The sequence below is a fragment of the Bufo gargarizans genome, chromosome 4 (assembly GCF_014858855.1).
Source record: "Bufo gargarizans isolate SCDJY-AF-19 chromosome 4, ASM1485885v1, whole genome shotgun sequence".
Classification (NCBI taxonomy): Eukaryota; Metazoa; Chordata; class Amphibia; order Anura; family Bufonidae; genus Bufo; species Bufo gargarizans.
This window is the reverse complement of record NC_058083.1, coordinates 517,409,273-517,433,207: the sequence shown is the minus strand read 5'-3', so window position 1 is coordinate 517,433,207 and position 23,935 is coordinate 517,409,273. Positions and strand designations below refer to the sequence as shown.

The 23,935-nt window shown below is 44.2% G+C and overlaps 1 protein-coding gene across 1 annotated transcript in view; it reads left to right on the top strand.

The window, feature by feature from the left end:
• Positions 1 to 20,377, top strand: part of LOC122934018 (gastrula zinc finger protein XlCGF57.1-like) — a 34,183-nt gene extending 13,806 nt beyond the window's left edge. Inside the window, exon 4 of the mRNA XM_044289148.1 lies at positions 18,857 to 20,377. Coding sequence (XP_044145083.1) covers positions 18,857 to 20,376 — 1,520 coding nt within the window. The 3' untranslated portion in view covers position 20,377. The remainder of the gene's footprint in view (positions 1 to 18,856) is intronic.
• The last annotated feature ends 3,558 nt before the right edge of the window (positions 20,378 to 23,935 follow it).

Below are 23,935 nucleotides of genomic sequence, written 5' to 3'. Positions count from 1 at the left end.
TTGCCTGTTTTCTCTAAAACTCCTCCCTTTGCATCATGTATTGGTCAAACTTGTTAATATGTAAGTTCTCTTTTTTTTATCTATTTACATTGGACTACTTGCCTTATTATCAGATCAAAAGATGTACAATTATATCGCAATGGGGACCTTGGGCTGCTGGCACTAAATTCCAGTCCCAGGTCTATCCAGATCCCATTTATTTATTTATTTTTCATAACTTAGTTCTCCACTTTATATTATTTGGCTAACTCTTCTTCATGTGCACGCTTAAAATTATTACCTTTTCTCCCCTTACTTCTCTCCCTTCAGGCGCTTTACAGTGGAACGCATTTACTAGCACTTCCGGATAGCCTGCGTTTCACAGCGGCTCCTGTTGCGCTCCAAGGACCGGAAGTGAGTTCCATTGGGCGGAAGTTGTCTATATCTCCCGCGATGGCGCAAGTCTGTTTAACCACGCTCACTTCCCTCCTTAGCATGGCCCCAGTTTCAAATTGCGCTTATGCAGCACCTTTACATCTACTTTACTTGGAGACTATTATTATCCTTTCTGTACTTTGGAATGCAAATTTCACTCCACGAGACTGGAAGTGAGGCGGAGCAACAAACCCCCCCTCCGTCACTTCCGGCCTCCAGCGTGGGTATTCCAATCTTAAACTTACCTATATATAGGGAGGCAAACTTTTAATATCTTCACGCCCACATCATCCAGGCTGCCATCATCTCTTTCATATCTGCTGTTTCTGTCCCCTGATGAACCGCTGATCATCTGCAACGGGGAAACACGTCGGGACCATTCATTACAAGCACTTCAGGGTCTGCTAGGGCTTTTTTTAGGGTTTAGACACCGATAAGTGGGGTCGCCCCTTTCGGGGCGGGTGCTCCACTTTCAGGCAGGGATAGCCTGGAAGGGACACCCAGGGACAGGTCATCTCTCGACCGTATCGCCAATGGTGACAAAACTCTGGTGGGTGTTTTTCCCTATACCATAGGAACAGTGAGTAAAAAGTACTACCGTGGCCCACACTGTTTATTACATGTTATATATACATGCCAGGCATTAGACCCTCCTACCAGATTCTTGATATCCAGCTACACTGTTTTGTGGGCATGATTACCTAATTTAACTTCTGTGGAGGTTATTTTTTTATATTTTCATGTTAATATTAAAAGTTAAGTTTTAGGAAGTTTTTTTCTGTAAGCCAATCAGGTTGTTTTGTAGAAAAAATCCACTTTTAAAATGTACCTGATGTCATCAAACATAGCTCCGGTAGTCACTGTGGCGTACCGCTGGATGAGGCGAGACACAGCGTCATCTCTATCCTGCCCAACTTGCTGTCACAGAGCTCTGCTGGCTTCTGGATGTCAGCTCCTGGCAATGCAAAATCTCGCACAGCAGAAGACATTAGCAGGGATCTTGACATCTGCTGACTGTGGTCCCGGCATCTCCTAAGCAAACACAGTTAGTGCTTGAAGCCGGGGTGTATACACATCTGTACTCTTCACATGTCAGGATCCCGGTGCCGGAACAAGGTCTTCTGTGTCTGCGTGAGATTTCTCACTGCCAGGAGCTGACATCAGGAAGCCAGCAGAGGTCTACAAGAGCAAACTGGGCAGGATAGAGGAGATGACTCTGTTAATCGCCTCATCCAGCAGTACGCCCCAGTGACTCCTGTTTGATGACATCTGACTTCTGAAAGTTGGCATCTTGTACAGTGGGGACATGTAAATAGCTCCATAGGCCACTTCTGGTGACAGGTTCCCTTTAATGGAATTTTAATAATGGCCGCCCCTTTATTTGCATAGAAACAGATTTATAAACCATTTTCACTGGAATAATAAAAGTTACGTTTTCATGCAAACCAACATTCAGAGAAGAATTACTACTGGATGCAGTCTATAGGTGGCTGCAATATTCCCTGATTGGGTGTGAAACCCAGGACACCACCGGTGTAAGATTTATGTCTAGAACCCCAATAACACACGGTGTAAGGAAGAATGTGAATTATACAAATTAATTGAATGTGGACATGACAGCTTCATCAATCTCTGGACTCCTGGATTATGCAATTTTGTAAGGTTTGTTTATTTTTTGGCCCCCTGTTTGAGTTTTATTTTTCTTTGTTTAGTGGGGGACTGCATCTGGTATTCTATGTTGATAATATGATGGTGATAGCGGAGGTGGACATCGTTCTTGCTCCTCCCTCTGCTCTCCCTTTTCATGGGCATGGTGGGGGAGTGATCATCTGTCCTTTCTCTGCTGTCCCCTTTCCCCTATTGGGGTCACCATTTTATGTTGATAGCAGTGGACTGATGATGTCCTGAGATTTGGGGTGAGGATCCATGACACGCGATCTGTGCCCCGGATTCCTCTTCCCCTCACTGGGAGTGAGGGTCACTCTGACTCATCTGGGGGGACCTCCTCATCTCCCTCTATATCCCTTTAGATCACCATGGTTAGCGGTCACGCTACTGAAGTCCTGGCTGCCATGATATGTTAGTGAGCAGCATTATACTCACGTGCGCCGTGGCTGCCGGTCGCTCCTATTTCTGTCTGTGCGGCGCATTGCTAATGCTTATAGCATTAGCAATGCGCTGCACAGACCTATAAAAAGAAGAAGCGTCTGGCGGCCACGGCGCACGTGAGTATAATGCTGCTCACTAACATACCATGGCAGCCAGGACTTCAGTAGCGTCCTGGCTGCCATAGTAACTGATCGGAACAGCCCACTGCCACCAATGATGGGGGGGGGGGGAGGGGGACCCTGTGGCCACTGCCACCAATGATTAATACTGGGTAGGGAGGGGTGGGTTTGAGTTACCAGAGGGGGCTAATAAGAGGGAGAGGCTGGGGGACGGATCAGGGGCTGGGGGGCACATGAGAAGCTGGGGGGCACATGAGAGGCTGGCTGCCATGGTCAGCTCCCTGCTGTTGTGTGCACAAAGCACAGGGCAGCAGGGAGAGTGTAAAGTCCTATTCACCCTAATCGAGCTCTATTAGGGTGAATATGACAAGGGTTTTAGCCCTTAAGGAGGCTAATAGTTATTAAATAAAAAGTAAAAAAAAAAAAGTTTAAACACCCCCCCCCCCCAATAAAGAAAACAATATATCGCGATATATATCGCATATCGCACATGCTTAAAATTATATCGCAATATAGATTTCCCATTATATTTTCCCGCTTTGTATGCTAATTGCTAGCATCGGAACAGGGAGGAGAAGACTGCCCTGTTTCTCTATGGGCGTCTCTTCTCCCTGGCTGTAGCGCTGTCCAGTCGCAGCGCATAGCTCACAGCCATATATATTAATGCCAAAAATGGCCTAGACCTATCTTGACCCAGGTATAAAGTGTATATTAAAACTTTTAATTCGACATAATGATAAAACGACTTTGAGCCATAACAAACAATTAAAACACTTTGTTTCCACCCCAAAGATTTGACGACCTAGTTGCTGCCAGGGTGAGGGAGATGTGCACCATCTCCTATTCACCACAACGATGTCTGCAGAGTTTGAACATAGGGGGGGCAATGTGTGAATAGACTAAGGTAAGCAAACTACCTGTAGTTGCCTGCAAAAACTGATTAAATGGAATAGATGACTGTGCTCCTACACACAAACGTGCACAGCACAGCACACTTCTCTGAACATTGCCCCCCTCTGCAGACATAGTTGTGGTGAATAGGAGATGGTGCACATCTCCCTCACCCTGGCAGCAACTAAGTCGTCAACACTTTGGGGTGGAAACAAAGTGTTTTAATTGTTTGTTATGGCTCACAGCAGTTTTATCACTATGTCGAATTAAAAGTTTTAACACACACTTTATACCTGGGTCAAGATAGATCTAGGCCATTCTTGGCATTAATATATATATATATATATATATGTGTGTATACAAATACTTTTACCCAGGTTAGTTCCCCTCCCCCTTTTTGTAAACGAGCTCACAGTCAGGGAGGTTAGCCCTGTGCTGCGATTGGACAGCGCTACAGCCGGGAGAAGGAAACTCCCATTGCAAGCCTTCCTGCGCAGCGTTGCAAAAGCGCAGAAGGAGAGGCAAGAGGATTTCTCGTAGAGATTTGTAGTATGAGGCAGGAAGACCATCAGTGCCCACGCTTTTGCCTGTAGGGCTCTTCGACAGGATGGACTGGACCTCGAGTAGTGTAAATGGCTTAGTGATCTCTCTCTGTTGATCCTCCGATAATGTTGGGAGGCGCAAAGAACAGAGAGAGGCTTTGAGATCTTCCCTTCTCTTGGTTGTTTGATCTTTTGTGTCTTGTGCCCTTAGTTGGTATAAGGTTTTCTAGTAGTGACAAAATGCGTTTGATATGCCTTTAGCGTCTGTGACACATGGGCCTGTGTGGTGTTTTACTGAAAGTATATACGTGCGTGCTTTACGTTTCTTACTGAGAGACATCATTAGTTTGGATACATTGTCGCCATGTATGAAAATTTAGTTTTTCCATGACATTTTATATTTAGCTGATTGGACATTTTGTATGTCTCTTAATTGTGTTCTTAATTGTATGTCTCTTAATTAGTGTTCGAAGGGTGTCTCTAGAGTTAGATGATTTGTGTGTGAGTTCTAGTTGCTTAATCTCACTGTATAATTTCTTTACCGTTTCTTGTCTAGATTTGTTAGGCTATTGAAATAAATTCTCCTCTAATGACTGCTTTGTGGGCCTCCCAGATCGTTGTACAAGGTAGTGACTCTTGATTGTAGAAAATAAAAGTAGACTGCACTCACCACTTTCAGAAGATTCTTCTTTATTCCTCCATAGAGGTACAAACATACATAGGGCTGGGGCGGACACACATGTCTCGAAACGCTAAACTGTAGCGACGGCCGTTTCGCGAAACCGCGCTTCTTCCGGCTACTGAGGTCATAGCGTCGGTACACACCTACTTAAAGGCATCATCCCGCATGGTTGTCACAGCAACCACCAACGCTTTCACCTTCTTAACGTGCAAGACATTTGTCGGGGATTTGGATTGAATGAGGTGCATTTTGTAATAGTAAGATGTCTGCTTTTAGTTTTTTGTAAGGTGTGCTAAGATCTGAGATCTTTTGACGGGTGAGTTAAGGCCTCTTGCGTTATATGAGATGAAAGTCGTTGTTTGTATGTCAGTAGCCATCTGGGAGTGTGGTAATCAATAACCTGAGCATGAGACAGGATTTTTGTGATTATGGGAGGCAAAAGTTGAGAAGGCAAATGTAGAGGTGAGGTGTGTACTACCATTGAAGTGATTGGTAGTGGTATTATGTGTATGGTGTCTACTAACATAGAATTAAACATTTTGTACTGTTTGTAACATAGGTGGGTTACTATCAGGCATACTCCTCAAACGGAGTAACATCAACAAAAAAAACCTTTTAAGAGAAGGTTGAATATAATACTCAGCATATTAGTAGCAGTCTCTCAGGAGGTGCATTTCCACTGCTCATGCTGGTTCTCGGCGTCTTGATAAAGTTAAGGTTCTTTGTGGCTTCTTCTTGGTTCTTGGGCTTTTCGACTGTTTCCCATGGCAGCAGCACCGGTAGAGTTGGTATGTTGATGTTTGAATGTGCTGTTTCTAGTACTGGTGGCTGGTCCAATGGGATGTCTTGTTCCGCTTCTACTTAAATCACTTCTTCTGACGTGCGGGCTGTGTAGCGTTTTCCATTGGCCAAGATGGAGATGTCAAACGGGAATAGCCAGCGAAATATGAAGTGCCTCTGGCATAGAACATCTGTAAGTGGCTTAAGTGAACATTGCTTTGCTAGCGTAGATGGCACCAGATCTTGAACTATGGCTATTTGGCTGTTATTATAGATAAGAGAGTCCGAGGATCTAGCTTTCTGAAAGATTTTTTCTTTGATGCGAAAGTCTAAGAATTTGCAGATGATATCCCTGGGTGGTTCAGTGGGTTAGGGTTGGGTTTTGGTCTTAGAGCTCCGTGTGCTCTTTCAATGACTAGCGACTGTATTTCAGAGTCGTCTAGTAGACCTGAAAAAATATCTGTTAAGGTAGTCGCAATGTCTGTTTCTTCCATGGATTCTGGGACCCCTCTGACCCTTAGATTGTTGCATCTGTTGTGGTTTTCGAGATCTTACATAGCGGCATATAACTTGTTGATGTGTGCTTATTGTATTTGGAGGTTTGTAGCTACTGCTGCCGAGTGGTTTATGACAGACATCTGTGTTTGTTCAAGCGTATCAATCCTGTGGCCCAGATGTTGGAGGTCTTGCTTCATTTTTAGAGATGTCTTTAGCAATGGGGCAAGAGAGGAGGTTAGATGGCGGGTTAGAAATGCTCTGGAGATTGGTTTGTCATTTTAAGAATGTTCGCCTCCATTATCACTTTCTGGATCAGAGTCTAATGCAGGGATGTCTTTAGGTGACAGCGTTCTGGATGACGCCATAGTGTTTTGTTTAGTCAGGAATATATCCATTTCAGAGTTGGCAGATTCTTTAGTTGTCTCTTGTTTGATGCTGTGTGTTTTGCAGCTAATTTTCACCATAATGATCTCCTGTAGGTGAAATAAGTGCCTGAGGTCCCCTGTTGGACTAACGAGGATTACATTATATTTAGTCCTTAGGCTTCAAAAAGAAATAACTTTTCAGGGGTCAGATGTGGCGAGTGGAGTAGGGGGTGGTAGAAGAGGCTATTTGACTGCTTGTATGGAGCCTGTTTGCTTCAGAGGGTGTAGCTGTGCAGTCAGGCTGATTCAACACCTACAGCTGCCTGATATGGAGGGACCCCCTGTGTTTGCTAATATGGATGGCTGCCACCGAGGGCCTTAGTGGTTATGGATGCTGCCAATAGAAGGGGGGGGGGGAAGCTCTCGGCTATAAAAATGTAGGTTTGGCCTATAAGGTGAGGAAGTGAGGTTAATAGGTCCTCAAAAAGAGAATACTGTTTCTAGTCACTACACTGGAGCCCACAATAGTGATATAGTGAATAGTTAAGTCTCTGGCCAGTAGTGTTGCAGAGGAATGAAGAGGGATATAGCTTACCCCTTCTTAGGTGCAGACACAGTGGGCTAATAGTGCTGTAGGAGACTCTGGGGTTAAAGGAAAAAACTCCTCTCACCTTGCAGCTTCCCCTGGATTGTAGTAAGGGCGGGTGAAGAACTCCGCTGGCGGGTCTGAGGCCAGTGATGTGAAGGCGCCTAGCAACAAGTCAGTAATAGAGGATAAGCTGCGAATCACTTGCAGGTAGGCAATGGGGAGATGTGATCCATTGAGCGACTCCGATCAGCAGCATACCTCTATTTATTTTTCTGTACCCGGCCTCGGGGGAGTATCCAGCAGCCGGTTCTCAGGGTTCCGGTCGCGTCTCAGATGGAAACCGGGGAATTCAGGTAACGCTTCGGTTTGCGCGATATCCGGACCTCTAATCCGCGGCTTCACACGCACTGCACGCCGCACTCTCTTGAAGGATGCCCAAGGTCCAATAATGGGGCCTATCAGCTCCAGCATGGGTTGGAGAAGGTCAGGGTGAGATGATGTACCCTGTAAGGCAGTGTTTCCCAATCAGTGTGCCTCCAGCTGTTGCAAAACTATAACTCCCAGCATGTCCGGACAGCCTTTGGTTGTGCGGGCATGCTGGGAGTTGTAGTTTTGCAACAGCTAGAGGCACACTGGTTGGGAAACACTGCTCTAAGGTACCAAATAGTCACGGGTGGCAGGGGATTCTTGTAGTAGTAGCCAGAGCTCCTTGACTGCACGTCCTTCTCCATCAACGGCTAGCTCCGCCCCCCAGATATAGAGCTTTTATGTTCCACCTTAGAAGATTTGGCTTGGAAAATATATTGGGAAAAATCAAACCTTGTTCCCTCTCAGATTTGTGTGTTTTTAGGAATCCAGTTGGACTCCTGCCAACAAAAGAATTTGTTTCCCCTCATAAAGAGGGAATCAATCATTGAGCAGATTTTGTACCTGTGTACTTTCAGAGAAGCAATGGCTGTGTTGGGTCATATGACGTCCACTATTCCAGCAGTAACATATGCACAGATTCACTCCAGAGAGCTGCAGACGGATATTCTGAGATCCTGGGACGCTCCCTTTACTCTTTGGACCGAAAATTCCACCTTTCATCAAAGACCAGGTGTTCCCTGTTATGGTGGACAATTCCATGTTAGATTTAAGGGTCACAAGGCTTCTACTAGTGCCATTGCTAAATGGGTTAAAAATGCCATTTCCCTTGCCTATTCTTCTTTGAACATGTCTCCCCCAACTGGGTTTGGGCTATATTCAATAAGAGCAGTTGCTGCCTCTTTGGCAGAAAAGGCGGATGCTTCACTGGCCCAAATCTGCAGAGCAGCCACTTGGAGTTCTCCTCATACCTTTTTTAGACACCATAAGATGCGTCTAAATTCAGATTCAGCCTTCGGGAGGAAAGAACTACCGGCCCTCCCCTCCCTAAAAGTTTAACTTATAGTTCATTCTCGCATGGGTGCTGTCATGGGTGAGGGGGAAAACAAAAATTACTTGTTAATTGTTTTTCTCGAAGCCCTTGACACCACCCTAAAATTTCCCACCCTTAATTTAATCTTTAAAAAAAAAAAAAAAAGTGAAAATTTGCCAATTGGGCAGATAGATGCATGATATTGAATGGGGATATAATGTTCCGAACTGGTTCCCTTTTTTTGTATTGACTCTTCTCTTATTTCAAGCCTATTCTTTGGTAGTTGGCACGCCTCTGAAGGTTTGGTTATTATAATCACTGAGGTGTGGTGGGAGTGTGAACCATTTTATCTCTTCAGGTTTTCTGTCCTGGAGGACATAGTCGCATGGGTGCTCTCATGGTTTTGAAGAAAAACAATTACCGGTAGGAGTCATTTTTGTTTTCCACCTACACAAGGTGGAAATGGCTGGGAACCCTGGGTTCCTCCCCTTTGGTGGAGTATTCAATAATTTGTCGATTATCATGGTCACCATTAAGTAACATTATGTCCCTTCTTTATATGTTTCAGCGCTTACTGAAGCTATGCGCAGGCTCGCTGATGTAGTTTACTTGGTTGCCTAAGAGCTTCAGCTCCATGTTTCTTATGAAAGAAGAGCAGGCGCAAACTGTAATGGCAATTCACATGCGCAGTAACTATTAGAATGCAGGCGGCCATCTTTCATGTTGTTGTCTATCTGTATATGCAGCTCACGCTGTGATGTGTATACATTGTGGCGGCGCATGCGCAGTGAAAATACAGGGACGGCAGCAGCGTGATAGATGCATATAGAGTCTGGGGCAGGGGGAGCCATGTACATGATTGTGTTTATGAATCAGCACAGATGCACTTTATGTATTACCACTAATCATACAATTTACCCATATATTGAGACGACAAGATCAAGATATGAATTTCACAGAATTATGGACAATGATATATGTCTGTAAAGTTTGTACACTGATTGAATCATAATGATATTTGTTACTGTACTATTCTCACCACACTTTATTAACCCCTTAAAGACCGGTCCTATTTTTGTTTTTGCATTTTGAATTTTTCCTCCCCACATTCCAATAGCCATAACTTTTTTATTTTTCCATTCACATAGCCTATTTTTTGCAGGACAAGATACATTTTTTTAATGCCACCTATGTGTTGTATTGGCCAACGGGGAAAAAAATTATTTGTGGGGTGAAATTGAAAAGAAAAAAATCAGAATTCCACCAAGGTTTTGGGGATTTTGAAATCATGGCGTTCCCTGTGTAGAATAAAAACCTTTGAAAAAAAATTAACATTTTCTTTGCATTGCCATATTCTGCCAGCTATAACTTTTTTTATATTTCGGTCTACAGAGCTGTATGAGGGCTTGTAGTTTTTATTGGTACGACTTTTTGATCACTGTTGTTCAATTTGTTTCTGTGAGGGGGAACAAGATGACTATAAAATGGTAAATCGTGTGATTTTTTTTTTTTTTTGGGGGGGTTAACTATTTTAACTTAAAACAAAAAAAAAAATTACCCCCGCCTTAGGGGGCTAAAACGTGGTATCATTTGATCTCTTCTCCCATTCACCCTAATAGGATTTTTACACTGTCTATTCTGAGCTATGCCTCGTGCATAGCTCAGCACGGAGATTGCCATTGCAGGCCTGGAACACTTCAGCAGCCTCCAGGCTGCCATGGCAACCGATCGAAACCACATGCGTGGGCTCCGATTTGAAGGCAGAGGGAAATGCATTTGTCTGCCTTAACTCACAGGTGGCGCAATCAGCGTTGATCGCAGAACCTGAAGGGTTTAATGACGGACGCGACAGCTGCTCCCTTGTCATTGCAACCGGGTATGGAGTGGAGTCACTGCAGAGCGTTAAGGGGTTAATTGATTATGCACTTTATGGGATAATTACCACGTGTGTGGGTGTGTATGTGTATATATACACTCACCTAAAGAATTATTAGGAACACCATACTAATACGGTGTTGGACCCCCTTTTGCCTTCAGAACTGCCTTAATTCTACGTGGCATTGATTCAACAAGGTGCTGATAGCATTCTTTAGAAATGTTGGCCCATATTGATAGGATAGCATCTTGCAGTTGATGGAGATTTGAGGGATGCACATCCAGGGCACGAAGCTCCCGTTCCACCACATCCCAAAGATGCTCTATTGAGATCTGGTGACTGTGGGGCCATTTTAGTACAGTGAACTCATTGTCATGTTCAATAAACCAATTTTAAATGATTCGAGCTTTGTGACATAGTGCATTATCCTGCTGGAAGTAGCCATCAGAGGATGGGTACATGGTGGTCATGAAGGGATGGACATGGTCAGAAACAATGCTCAGGTAGCCCGTGGCATTTAAACGATGGCCAATTGGCACTAATGGGCCTAAAGTGTGCCCAGAAAACATCCCCCACACCATTACACCACCACCACCAGCCTGCACAGTGGTAACAAGGCATGATGGATACATGTTCTCATTCTGTTTACGCCAAATTCGGACTCTACCATTTGAATGTCTCAACAGAAATCGAGACTCATCAGACCAGGCAACATTTTTCCAGTCTTCAACAGTCTAATTTTGGTGATCTCGTGCAAATTCTAGCCTCTTTTTCCTATTTGTAGTGGAGATGAGTGGTACCCGGTGGGGTCTTCTGCTGTTGTAGCCCACCTTTCTTTCCCATTCTGACATTCAGTTTGGAGTTCAGGAGATTGTCTTGACCAGGACCACAGCCCTACATGCATTGAAGCAACTGCCATGTGATTGGTTGACTAGATTATCGCATAAATGAGAAATAGAACAGGTGTTCCTAATAATTCTTTAGGTGAGTGTGTATGTGTGTGTGTGTGTATATATATATATATATATGTGTGTATATATATATATATATATATGTGTATATATATATATATATATATATACAGTACAGACCAAAAGTTTGGACACACCTAATTCAAAGAGTTTTCTTTATTTTCATGATTATGAAAATTATAGATTCACACTGAAGGCATCAAAACTATGTGAAATTATATACATAACAAAAAAGTGTGAAACAACTGAAAATATGTCATATTCTAGGTTCTTCAAAGTAGCCACCTTTTGCTTTGATTACTGCTTTGCACACTCTTGGCATTCTTTTGATGAGCTTCAAGAGGTAGTCACCTGAAATGGTTTTCACTTCACAGGTGTGCCCTGTCAGGTTTAATAAGTGGGATTTCTTACCTTATAAATGGGGTTGGGACCATCAGTTGCGTTGTGGAGAAGTCAGGTGGATACACAGCTGATAGTCCTACTGAATAGACTGTTAGAATTTGTATTATGGTAAGAAAAAAGCAGCTAAGTAAAGAAAAACGAGTGGCCATCATTACTTTAAGAAATGAAGGTCAGTCAGTCCGAAGAATTGGGAAAACTTTGAAAGTGTCCCCAAGTGCAGTCACAAAAACCATCAAGCGCTACAAAGAAACTGGCTCACATGCGGACCGCCCCAGGAAAGAAAGACAAAGAGTCACCTCTGCTGCGGAGGATAAGTTCATCCAAGTCACCAGCCTCAGAAATCGCAGGTTAATTGCAGCTCAGATTAGAGACCAGGTCAATGCCATAGAGTTCTAACAGCAGACACATTTCTAGAACAACTGTTAAGAGGAGACTGTGTGAATCAGGCCTTCATGGTAGAATATCTGCTAGGAAACCACTGCTCAGGACAGGCAACAAGCAGAAGAGACTAGTTTGGGCTAAAGAACACCAGGAATGGACATTAGACCAGTGGAAATCTGTGCTTTGGTCTGATGAGTCCAAATTTGAGATCTTTGGTTCCAACCACCGTGTCTTTGTGCGACGCAGAAAAGGTGAACGGATGGACTCTACATGCCTGGTTCCCACCGTGAAGCATGGAGGAGGAGGTGTGATGGTGTGGGGTGCTTTGCTGGTGACACTGTTGGGGATTTATTCAAAATTGAAGGCATACTGAACCAGCATGGCTACCACAGCATCTTGCAGCAGCATGCTATTCCATCCGGTTGGACCATCATTTATTTTTCAACAGGACAATGACCCCAAACACACCTCCAGGCTGTGTAAGGGCTATTCGACCATGAAGGAGAGTGATGGGGTGCTGCGCCAGATGACCTGGCCTCCACAGTCACCGGACCTGAACCCAATCGAGATGGTTTGGGGTGAGCTGGACCGCAGAGTGAAGGCAAAAGGGCCAACAAGTGCTAAGCATCTCTGGGAACTCCTTCAAGACTGTTGGAAGACCATTTCAGGTGACTACCTCTTGAAGCTCATCAAGAGAATGCCAAGAGTGTGCAAAGCTGTAATCAAAGCAAAAGGTGGCTACTTTGAAGAACCTAGAATATGACATATTGTCAGTTGTTTCACACTTTTTTGTTATGTATATAATTCCACATGTGTTAATTCATAGTTTTGATGCCTTCAGTGTAAATCTACAATTTTCATAGTCATGAAAATAAAGAAAACTTTTTGAATGAGAAGGTGTGTCCAAACTTTTGGTCTGTACTGTATGTATGTGTGTGTGTATATATGTATATATATATATATATATATATATATATACATACATATATACACTGTTTGGCACATGACACTTTGCTTGACAAAGGCCCCACTGAGTTGAGCTGAAATGTTGCAATAGCATGGGCGAATAAAAACTCCTAATTTTTCACTATTTTCGAGTGCTGCATCTTTTTCTATTTTTCTCAAACTTTGGATTCTGGTCAATGATCCTGAGAGGTATTGAGCCTTCCACTTTTGATTTGTACTGCTTTCCTTCTTTTCTTTACACTATATATGTGTGTGTCAGTGGCGGATTATAGTTTGGGCGTCTGCGTCGGTTGCTCCGGGCCCGGCATGGCTGGGGGGCCCAACGCCGACCCAAACGCCTACAAACAACAGCGGGGCACGGGAGCGCATAGTTCCCTGCCCCGCCGCCATCCGCCGATCACCGCCATAGGCTTCAGGACTAGTAGGCCTGAAGCCTATGCATTAGTAAAATCCCGACACAGGCGGGCGTGATGATGTCATCGCGCCTGTTCCCGGACGCAGCACACTGACGTGTGCCTGCACCATCGACGAGTGAGCGTCAACTGGGACACAGGTAAGTATTAGCTTTTATTATTATTTTTTTTTTGTGTGCCAATTTTGGGGGACATTACTGGGGGGCACATGAGAATATCACTGAAGGGACAGTGGGGACAAACTACTACGTGGGGGAAAATTACTAGTGTGTGGGAGATTAGTACTCTGGGGCACTGTGGGGGACAATTAATACTGTGGGGGAAAATACTACCATGGGGGGAATTAATACTGTGGGGGCAGTGTAAAGAAATTAATAATGTGGGGGAAATTACTTAATGGATGGCAGTGTTGGGGCAAATTATCTAATGGGGCAGTGTGGGGGGTTATTACTTGATGGGGACAGTGTGGGGGGCAAATTACTTAATGAAGGGCAGTGTAGGGGCAAATTACTTAATGGATGGCAGTATGGGGGCAAATTACTTAATGGATGGCAGTATGGGGGCAAATTACTTAATGGATGGCAGTATGGGGGCAAATTACTTAATGGATGGCAGTATGGGGGCAAATTACTCTATGGATGGCAGTGTTGGGGCAAATTACTTAATGGATGGCAGTGTCAGGGCAAATTATTTAATGGATGGCAGTCGGGGCAAATTACTATATGGATGGCAGTGTCGAGGCAAATTACTTAATGGATGGCAGTGTCGGGGCAAATTATCTAATGGGGGCAGTGTGTGGGGTTATTACTTGATGGGGGCAGTGTGAGTGGCAAATTACTTTGTGGGGGGAATTACTACATGGGAGGCAGTGCGGGGGAAATTACTATATGGGGGCAGTGCGGGGGAAATTACTATATGGGGCAGTGCGGGGGAAATTACTATAGGGGGCAGTGCGGGGGAAATTACTATATGGGGGCAGTGCGGGGGAAATTACTATATGGGGGCAGTGCGGGGGAAATTACTATATGGGGGCAGTGCGGGGGAAATTGCTATATAGAGACAGTGTGGTGGAAATTACTATATGGGGCAGTGTGGGGGAAATTACTATATGGGGGCAGTGTAGGGGAAATGACTATATGGGGCAGTGTAGGGGGAATTACTATGTGGGGGCGTTTCTATTAGGGAACATTATTTTTGTGGACACTATACAGGCATTATTAACTGGAGCCAATATAGGGTGTTATTATTACTGGGGGCACTCTAGGGGACATTATAATTGCTGTAGACACTATAGGGACCTTTGGGGTAATTTATCAAACTGGAGTAAAGTAGAAATGTGTTAGATACCATTGCAACAGATTTCACCTTTCATTTTTGACAGCTCCTTTGGAAAATGAAAGGCGGAATCTGATTGCTATGGGCAACTAAGCCAGTTGTACTTTACACCAGTTTGATAAATGACCCCAATTATGAGAAATCTAACGTGTCTGTAACAAACTTTGTATGGACGAGATGCGGCTGAAAGAATTTGTCATGGCGTTCTGGGTCAAACGGAGGAGAAGAGGAAAGAGAAGATCTACATGACAGGAGAAGTCACTGGATGTAACAGTTATGTGGTGCTGTATTCCCCTATATGTAGAGCTGGCTCACTATTGTGACCTGCGTCTCATCTTCTCCTCCAAGTCTTTTTTTTTAATCATAATCGTATGTATTTTAAATTTGGCAACAATTTTTTTTATTTGTCACCTGCAGTCCTATGTAGCGGCCCAGATAACAGTGATAACTTTCTGTGTACAGATAATGTAGTAGATATTCCATGCAGTCCTATGTAACACCCCACATAACACAATAGGTCACTGTGTTATGTGGGGTGTTACATAGGACTGCAGGTAACATCTATCAAATCTGTACTCAGAGAGTTATGAGATGGTGGGGGTCCGACGCCTGGCACCCCCACCAATCAGCTGTTTAAGGAGACCGCGATGTTCCAGTGAGTGCCGCAGCCTCTTTGCTCCTTACCAAGCACAGCGCTGTCCATTTGATCGCACTGCGCTTGGTACTGCAGCTCAGCCCCCATCACTCAGATGGAAAAGAGCTGCACCTAGACCATGTGAAAAATGTCATATGGCCTGAGAAGAGACTTTGGCGAAGCATTGCAGCCTCTTCATACAGAAAAAAATACTAAAACTAAAATGGAGGGGGCGGGGGCCGAGTTGGGTAGAAAACCCCGGGCCTATCATGCGCTTAATCCGCCCCTGGTGTGTGTATATATACACTGTATAAGCATGTAATGTGTATGAGTAATGCTCAACATGTGTACAGTAAATTCATGTAATTTGTGTCTATGTACAGTCGTGGCCAAAAGTTTTGAGAATTACATAAATATTGGAAATTGGAAAAGTTGCTGCTTAAGTTTTTATAATAGCAATTTGCATATACTCCAGAATGTTATGAAGAGTGATCAGATGAATTGCATAGTCCTTCTTTGCCATGAAAATTAACTTAATCCCCAAAAAAACTTTCCACTGCATTTCATTGCTGTCATTAAAGGACCTGCTGAGATCATTTCAGTAATCGTCTTGTTAACTCAGGTGAGAATGTTGACGAGCACAAGGCTGGAGATCATTATGTCAGGCTGATTGGGTTAAAATGGCAGACTTGACCTGTTAAAAGGAGGGTGATGCTTGAAATCATTGTTCTTCCATTGTTAACCATGGTGACCTGCAAAGAAACGCGTGCAGCCATCATTGCGTTGCATAAAAATGGCTTCACAGGCAAGGATATTGTGGCTACTAAGATTGCACCTCAATCAACAATTTATAGGATCATCAAGAACTTCAAGGAAAGAGGATCAATTCTTGTTAAGAAGACTTCAGGGCGTCCAAGAAAGTCCAGCAAGCGCCAGGATCGTCTCCTAAAGAGGATTCAGCTGCGGGATAGAAGTTCCACCAGTGCAGAGCTTGCTCAGGAATGGCTGCAGGCAGGTGTGAGTGCATCTGCACGCACAGTGAGGCGAAGACTTTTGGAAGATGGCCTGGTGTCAAGAAGGGCAGCAAAGAAGCCACTTCTCTCCAAAAAAAACATCAGGGACAGATTGATCTTCTGCAGAAAATATGGTGAATGGACTGCTGAAAACTGGCGCAAAGTCATATTCTCTGATGAAGCCTCTTTCCGATTGTTTGGGGCATCAGGAAAAAGGCTTGTCCGGAGAAGAAAAGGTGGGCGCTACCATCAGTCCTGTGTCATGCCAACAGTAAAGCATCCTGAGACCATTCATGTGTGGGGTTGCTTCTCATCCAAGGGAGTGGGCTCACTCACAATTTTGCCCCAAAACACAGCCATGATTAAAGAATGGTACCAAAACACCCTCCAACAGCAGCTTCTTTCAACAATCCAACAACAGTTTGGTGAAGAACAATGCATTTCCAGCACGATGGAGCACCGTGCCATAAGGCAAAAGTGAAAACTAAGTGGCTCGGGGACCAAAACGTTGACATTTTGGGTCCATGGCCTGGAAACTCCCCAGATCTTAATCCCATTGAGAACTTGTGGTCAATCCTCAAGAGGCGTATGGACAAACAAAAACCCACTAATTCTGACAAACTCCAAGAGGTGATTATGAAAGAATGGGTTGCTATCAGTCAGGAATTGGCCCAGAAGTTGATTGAGAGCATGCCCAGTCGAATTGCAGAGGTCCTGAAAAAGAAGGGCCAACACTGCAAATACGGACTCTTTGCATAAATGTCATGTAATTGTCGATAAAAGCCTTTGAAACGTATGAAGTGCGTGTAATTATATTTCACTACATCACAGAAGCAACTGAAACAAAGATCTAAAAGCAGTTTAGCAGCAAACTTTGGGAAAACTAATATTTGTGTCATTCTCAAAACTTTTGGCCACGACTGTTATATGTGAGTAAATCTATCTTGTTATATAGGCTGGGTTCATATCATGATTGCGATATATGTTTAGTTTGTTCTTTGGGAAAACTGCCAACATAAGGCTACTTTCACACTTGCGTTTGGTGCGGATCCGTCGTGCATCTGCACAGACGGATCCGTTCAGATAATACAACTGTCTGCATCCGTTCAGAACGGATCCGTTAGTATTATCTTTAACATAGCCAAGACGGATCTGTTTTCTATTGTGCCAGATTGTGTCTTAGAAAATGGATCCGTCCCCATTGACTTACATTGTGTGTCAGAACGGATCCGTTTGGCTCAGTTTCATCAGACGGGCACAATGCTGCAAGCAGCGTTTTGGTGTCCGCCTCCAAAGCGGAATGGAGACAGAACGGAGGCAAACTGATAAATTCTGAGCGGATTCTTTTCCATTCAGAATGCATTAGAGCAAAACTGATCCGTTTTGGACCGCTTGTGAGATCCCTGAACGGATCTCACAAACAGAAATCCAAAACGCCAGTGTGAAAGTAGCTTAAAAGGTAAATGTGTCCACAGGCTTTTGGTCTCCATCTGGCTTCGATATATCAGTATTCCATGGAACTATATCTAATTAAAAAAAATTAAATGTCACTGTATGGTATCTGTCATAGTGTACTTTCACACTAGCGTTAAAGTTTTCCTGTATTGAGTTCCGTCCTAGGGGCTCAATACCAGAAAAAAAAATGATTTGTTTTGTCCCAATGCATTCTAAATGGAAAGCAATCCGTTCAGTATGCATCAGGATGTCTTACGTTTAGTCACTTTTACAGTGAGTTTTTACGGCATGCGCAGACCTTTAAAGATGTGAAAAAAAATAAGTACCTGATCCGTTTTTTCCTGATGACACCTGAAAAACGGATCGGGTATTTCAATGCATTTTTCAGACTGATCAGGATCCTGATCAGTCTGCAAATGACATGTGTTTGCATACAGTTTTCCAGATTAGGCAGGCAGTTCAGGCAACGGAACTGCCTGCCGGAATCCAACAACACAAGTGTGAAAGTACCCAGACACAGCAATTCAATGTATACATCCTGGGTGAATATGTTAGAGCCCATAAATGTGATCTGAACAGAGCATTATATGTACAGTACATGCTGACATTTATATGTATGTGGTATATGAGCAATAATATATTTATTTCATACATCTGTGAGATAGATATAAGTTGGGCTTTCAGCTTCAATTTCTGGCGTGTTTTGTTAGCAGTTAGCGATCAGTGTGTGAGACGGACACCAGCTTATAGCACTGACTCACAGATCCCTTGTGAACCAATGAAGATGCTGGCTTCAGCACAAGAGAATACAAGTGACCAGCTTGGTGACCTAACATCATCATCTACTGGTCCAAGCTACTGGTCTACTGTCAAATTGTGATCGGTTTTCTCATAGTCAGTTGATATTTGCTCCATGACTTGTAATTTGTATGGATTTTCTTTATGTAGAAATGTTATAAAATATATATAATTTTAAGGTTCTCTTATTTTAAAATGATAAAACTTAGATTAATTCTTGGCAGATGACTGTACCAGGAGCTCAGACAAACATTTGATATCGGATTTTAGAACAGATGAGTGTGGTGTCACAGAAGATACACATGAAGAGCATGCCATTATCTCGGATGTATCCTCAGCCTTTCACAGCAAAAATCTATTATCTAATCCTTTGGATGGATTTCAATCTTTTAATTCATCACAGACTGTTAAGCAAGATAAAAGACACAGAAGAAGTGTTCAACATCAAAGAAGTCACTCAGGGGAGAAGGCTCTTTCATGCTCAGAATGTGGGAAACATTTTAACTCTAAATCACATCTTGTTAGACATAAGAGAATTCACACAGGGGAGAAACCATTTTCATGTTTAGTATGCGAAAAACATTTTAACTCTAAATCACATCTTGTTAGACATAAGAGAATTCACACAGGGGAGAAGCCATTTTCATGTTCAGAATGTGGGAAATGTTTTCAGCAGAAATCAATTCTTCTTAACCATCAGAGAATCCACACAGGGGAGAAGCCATTTTCTTGTTTAGAATGTGGGAAATGTTTTACTGATAAATCAAATCTTGTTAAACATCAGAGAACACACACAGGGGAGAAGCCATTTTCATGTTCAGAATGTGAAAAACATTTTAACCAAAAATCAAGTCTTGTTATACATGAGAGAACTCACACAGGGGAGAAGCGATTTTTATGTTCAGAATGTGGGAAATGGTTTCAGCGGAAATCATGTCTTCTTAACCATCAGAGAATTCACACAGGGGAGAAGCCATTTTCATGTTTAGAATGTGAAAAATATTTTAACCGTAAATCACATCTTGTTAGACATAAGAGAATTCACACAGGGGAGAAGCCATTTTCATGTTTAGAATGCGAAAAACATTTTAACTCTAAATCACATCTTGTTAGACATAAGAGAATTCACACAGGGGAGAAGCCATTTTTATGTTCAGAATGTGGGAAATGTTTTCAGCAGAAATCAATTCTTCTTAACCATCAGAGAATCCACACAGCGGAGAAGCCATTTTCATGTTCAGAATGTGAAAAACATTTTAACTCTAAATCAGAACTTATCAGACATCAGAGAATTCACACAGGGGAGAAGCCATTTTCTTGTTTAGAATGTGGGAAATGTTTTACTGATAAATCAAATCTTGTTAAACATCAGAGAAGACACACAGGGGAGAAGCCATTTTCATGTTCAGAATGTGAAAAACATTTTAACCAAAAATCAAGTCTTGTTATACATAAGAGAACTCACACAGGGGAGAAGCGATTTTTATGTTCAGAATGTGGGAAATGGTTTCAGCGGAAATCATGTCTTCTTAACCATCAGAGAATTCACACAGGGGAGAAGCCATTTTCATGTTTACAATGTGAAAAATATTTTAACCGTAAATCACATCTTCTTAGACATAATAGAACTCACACAGGGGAAAAGCCATTTTCATGTTCAGAATGTGAAAAAAAATTTAACTGTAAATCGCATCTTGTTAGACATGAGAGAATTCACACAGGGGAGAAGCCATTTTCTTGTTAAGAATGTGGGAAATGTTTTCAGCAGAAATTAGATTTTGTTAAACAAGAAATAAACAATTGTTCAACAAGAAATTTCATTTGTTTCGAATTAATTTGTCACGAATCACTATGTTAAAACCCCTTTCAGCCTATCAATCAATAAGACCATTTTTAATGGCCCCTTAGACTGAAGTGCACCCATCTACCAGCCATTAAAAACGGTAATATGCTAGTGCAATATGGCCTTTTGGGATGGTTCGCTTCGCTGGACGCTAGTGATAACTAGGGATCGACCGATTATCGGATTTACCGATATTATCGGCTGATATTCCTGATTTTCAAAGTTATCGGAATTGGCATCTAACGTCGCCGATAAAGCGACCAGAGCGCATGTTCGCTCAGCAGCACAGGGGAGAAGGAAGCAGTCTCTTCCTCCCCCGTGCTGCTGCTGCCGCCACCAATGAGAGGAGATAGAGGAGGGGAGGTGCTGTGGCTGTGGCCACTGCGCCACCAATGAAGTTAACTCACTCATTCATTCAAATTCAACAGGAGGCGGGAGCTGGCTGCAGAATCATATAGCTGCACCCGACATCTATGGCAAGTAGCTGCAATCCGTGGCAGTTCCCCTGCCACACCTGAGGGGTTAACTGCCACGGATCGCAGCTACCTCTCATAGAAGTCGAGTGCAGCTATATGATTCTGCAGCCAGCACCCTCCTCCTGTATTTGAATTAATGGGCGAGTTATCTTCATTGGTGGCGCAGTGCACCCCCCAAACCCCAGTATTAAAAACATTGGTGGCGCATGGTGCCTCCCCATCCCCCCAGTATTAGTCATTGGTGGCAGTGGCCACAGGGTCCCCTCCTCCTCATTAGGGGTGCTGTGGCAGCTTCTGATCGGAGCCCCAGCAGTGTAACCTGGGGCTCCGATCAGTTACCATGGCAGCCAGGATGCTACTGAAGCCCTGGCTGCCATGGTAATCTCCCTGCTGATGGGTGCACAGGGCAACAGGGAGAGTGTGAAGTCAGACAGACTCTATTAGGGTGAATAGGACAAGGGTTCTAGCCCCTAAGGGGGCTAATAGTTAGTAAAAATAAAAAAGTAAAAAATAAAACACAAACACCAAAATATTAAGGATAAATGAAAAATAAAGATTTGTTTTAAAAAGCTAAACGTTCACAAACATGTTCATTTAACAGCAGATTTATGTAAGAATTTTAATTTTTTTTTTCAATAAATGCACTGAATATCGGTATAAATTATCGGCTATCGGCCTGAAAGTTCACAGGTTATCGGTATCTGCTCTAAAAAATCAGTCGATCCCTAGTAATTAACCATAAAGCAGATTGTGACAGACTGAACCGTCACTGGGGCTGCTGGAGAAGCTAAGGGCCGGCCTCATTCCTACAGACTATGGACCGAGAACTATGGAGACCCCCTAAGACCTTTTAGGGTTACAAGGAACTATGAACCCTGATTTATGTGTGTAATTTATATACCACATATTTCCTATTGCCCATTAAAAAGGCATGGTGTGGATTCAGCAACACAATAAGGGTTAACTCTGCACTGAGACTCCCACTGATTGTGTTAGTGATGGGATTAAGATAGTTGATTATAATAGCAGCCGACTCCTAGAGGAGTAGATCACCATATGATACACTCAGGAGATAATTCCATCACATGTGTCTCCACTGTCCCTATTCATTCATTATGGATGGGGTAAAGATGTCTGTTTGCATGTTGTGTTTGTTAATTGCGTCACAGACAATGCCATTCTGTTTGTTGAATAGGGTTAATTTTTGTGTTTAAACTGTAAAGGATTGGCTGCTATGTCATGTCCTCAGTTCCCAACCAGGTCCAGGGGGACGGTACTCTTGTTGAAAATGTGTATATAAGTCAATGCTTGTGTGTTCAATAAAGAGTTCCTGTTTTACATTCAACATAGAGCCTTGTCTCATGTGTGAGGGGATTGCTATACGCTGTATACTCCCCTGGCTATAACTCCTAGCTCTTGTAAGAGCTGTTCCTGCTCTCTTGTTTTAGGAGAGGTTCACCCACTGGAGCCTTGTCGTTGGTCCAGGGTGGGTAGGAGACGGCGAGACCTCCACCAAGCTTCGGCGGTTCGTGGGGTCTGCGGTGCTGACGGTGTCAAGTGGAGTGCTTGGAGTCCTCTGGAAGCACTAGGAGCATCTATCGACGGAGGTACCCGGTCGGGGTGCTAGGCGTTCCGTTACAGTGTGGTACGAGGCCCTGGAAGATGTACAGCGGCGGCGGGGGCGAGAGTCTCCCCATTTGAGGAGCAGCGGTTGCAGATGCGAGTGGCCCTGCCAATGCCCCTTCTGGTAGAGCAGCCCCTGGATGAGTGGGTGACAGAACTCAAGAGCCTAGTATGGAAGGAGCTTTGGCTAGACTACTCCTACCAGGCACTCTGGTGGTATGTGATTCGGCACTCCCCCTGGATGGCTGAGCACGACAGACCCAAGGGTGAGAATTATGATGGCCCTGGCCTGTTGTTTGAGGCCTTCGCAGAACCAGAGTTTGGAGATGCTGGAGAGTCCCGGTTTTGGGATATCTATGACTACAGGGAGGCTATGCATGATTGGGCTACAGCGAGAGAGGTGAGACAAGACCTGGCATCTGTAGTGACAAAGGAGTGGGAGCTGGAGCAGGACTACCAATACTTCTTAAGCTCAATTCGGCCCCAATATACACTGCAAGAGAGCTGGGTGGCAGTCCCAGACCTACAGCTGGGAAGACCTGACTGAAGTATCCCCTGCTTTAGTACCAGCTACAGAGGTAGGGGACCTCATAGACTGGTCCTGGGGGGAACCCCATATGGCAGGTGGAGATGGGACCGAGATCTCTCCACCGGCCCTGCAGGGATTCTGGGCAGTCGGCCCAGATCCCCAATGGCAGCCGGAGTTTCAGAGAGTAGGGACAGTCGGTGCTGCTCCCCAGCGGCAGTATGTTTTGCAGGGAGAAGAAAGCATCGTCTTCATTCCCCAGCGGCAGTGTACCTTGAAGGGAGAGGAGACAATCGGTCTCTCTCCCCAACCACAGGGGGACAGCACCCCTAACTCTGATGGTGCAGAGGGGACCGGAGTCTCTGCACAAGGCCTACAGGAATGCTGAATGGCCGGTACTGATCCCCCACCAACCCCGCAGGAATGCCAAACGATCCCTCCTCTCCACAGCTGATCCGCAACAAGGTCCTGGGGGCAGGATTCCCTGACCCCATCCCAGCGGAAGAGCTGGCATCTGGGCAGAGCGCAGTTGGCCTCTGCCCTCTCCTATCCTCTTCTCCAGAGCCTGACTCCCCACAGGCTACCCCAGCGGAAGAGCTGGCATCTGGGCAAAGCGCAGTTGGCCTCTGCCCTCCCCTATCCTCTTCTCCAGAGGCTGACTCCCCAAAGGCTACCCCAGCAGAAGAGCTGGCATCTGGGCAGAGCGCAGTCGGCCTCTGCCCACCAAGTACCTACAGCTCCAAGCTAGAGAGCAACAATGAAGCAAGGAGTAGAAGATGCCCACTCAACAGCTGGGGACATACAGAACAAAGCCAGGCCCCAGAGTTCAACAGGA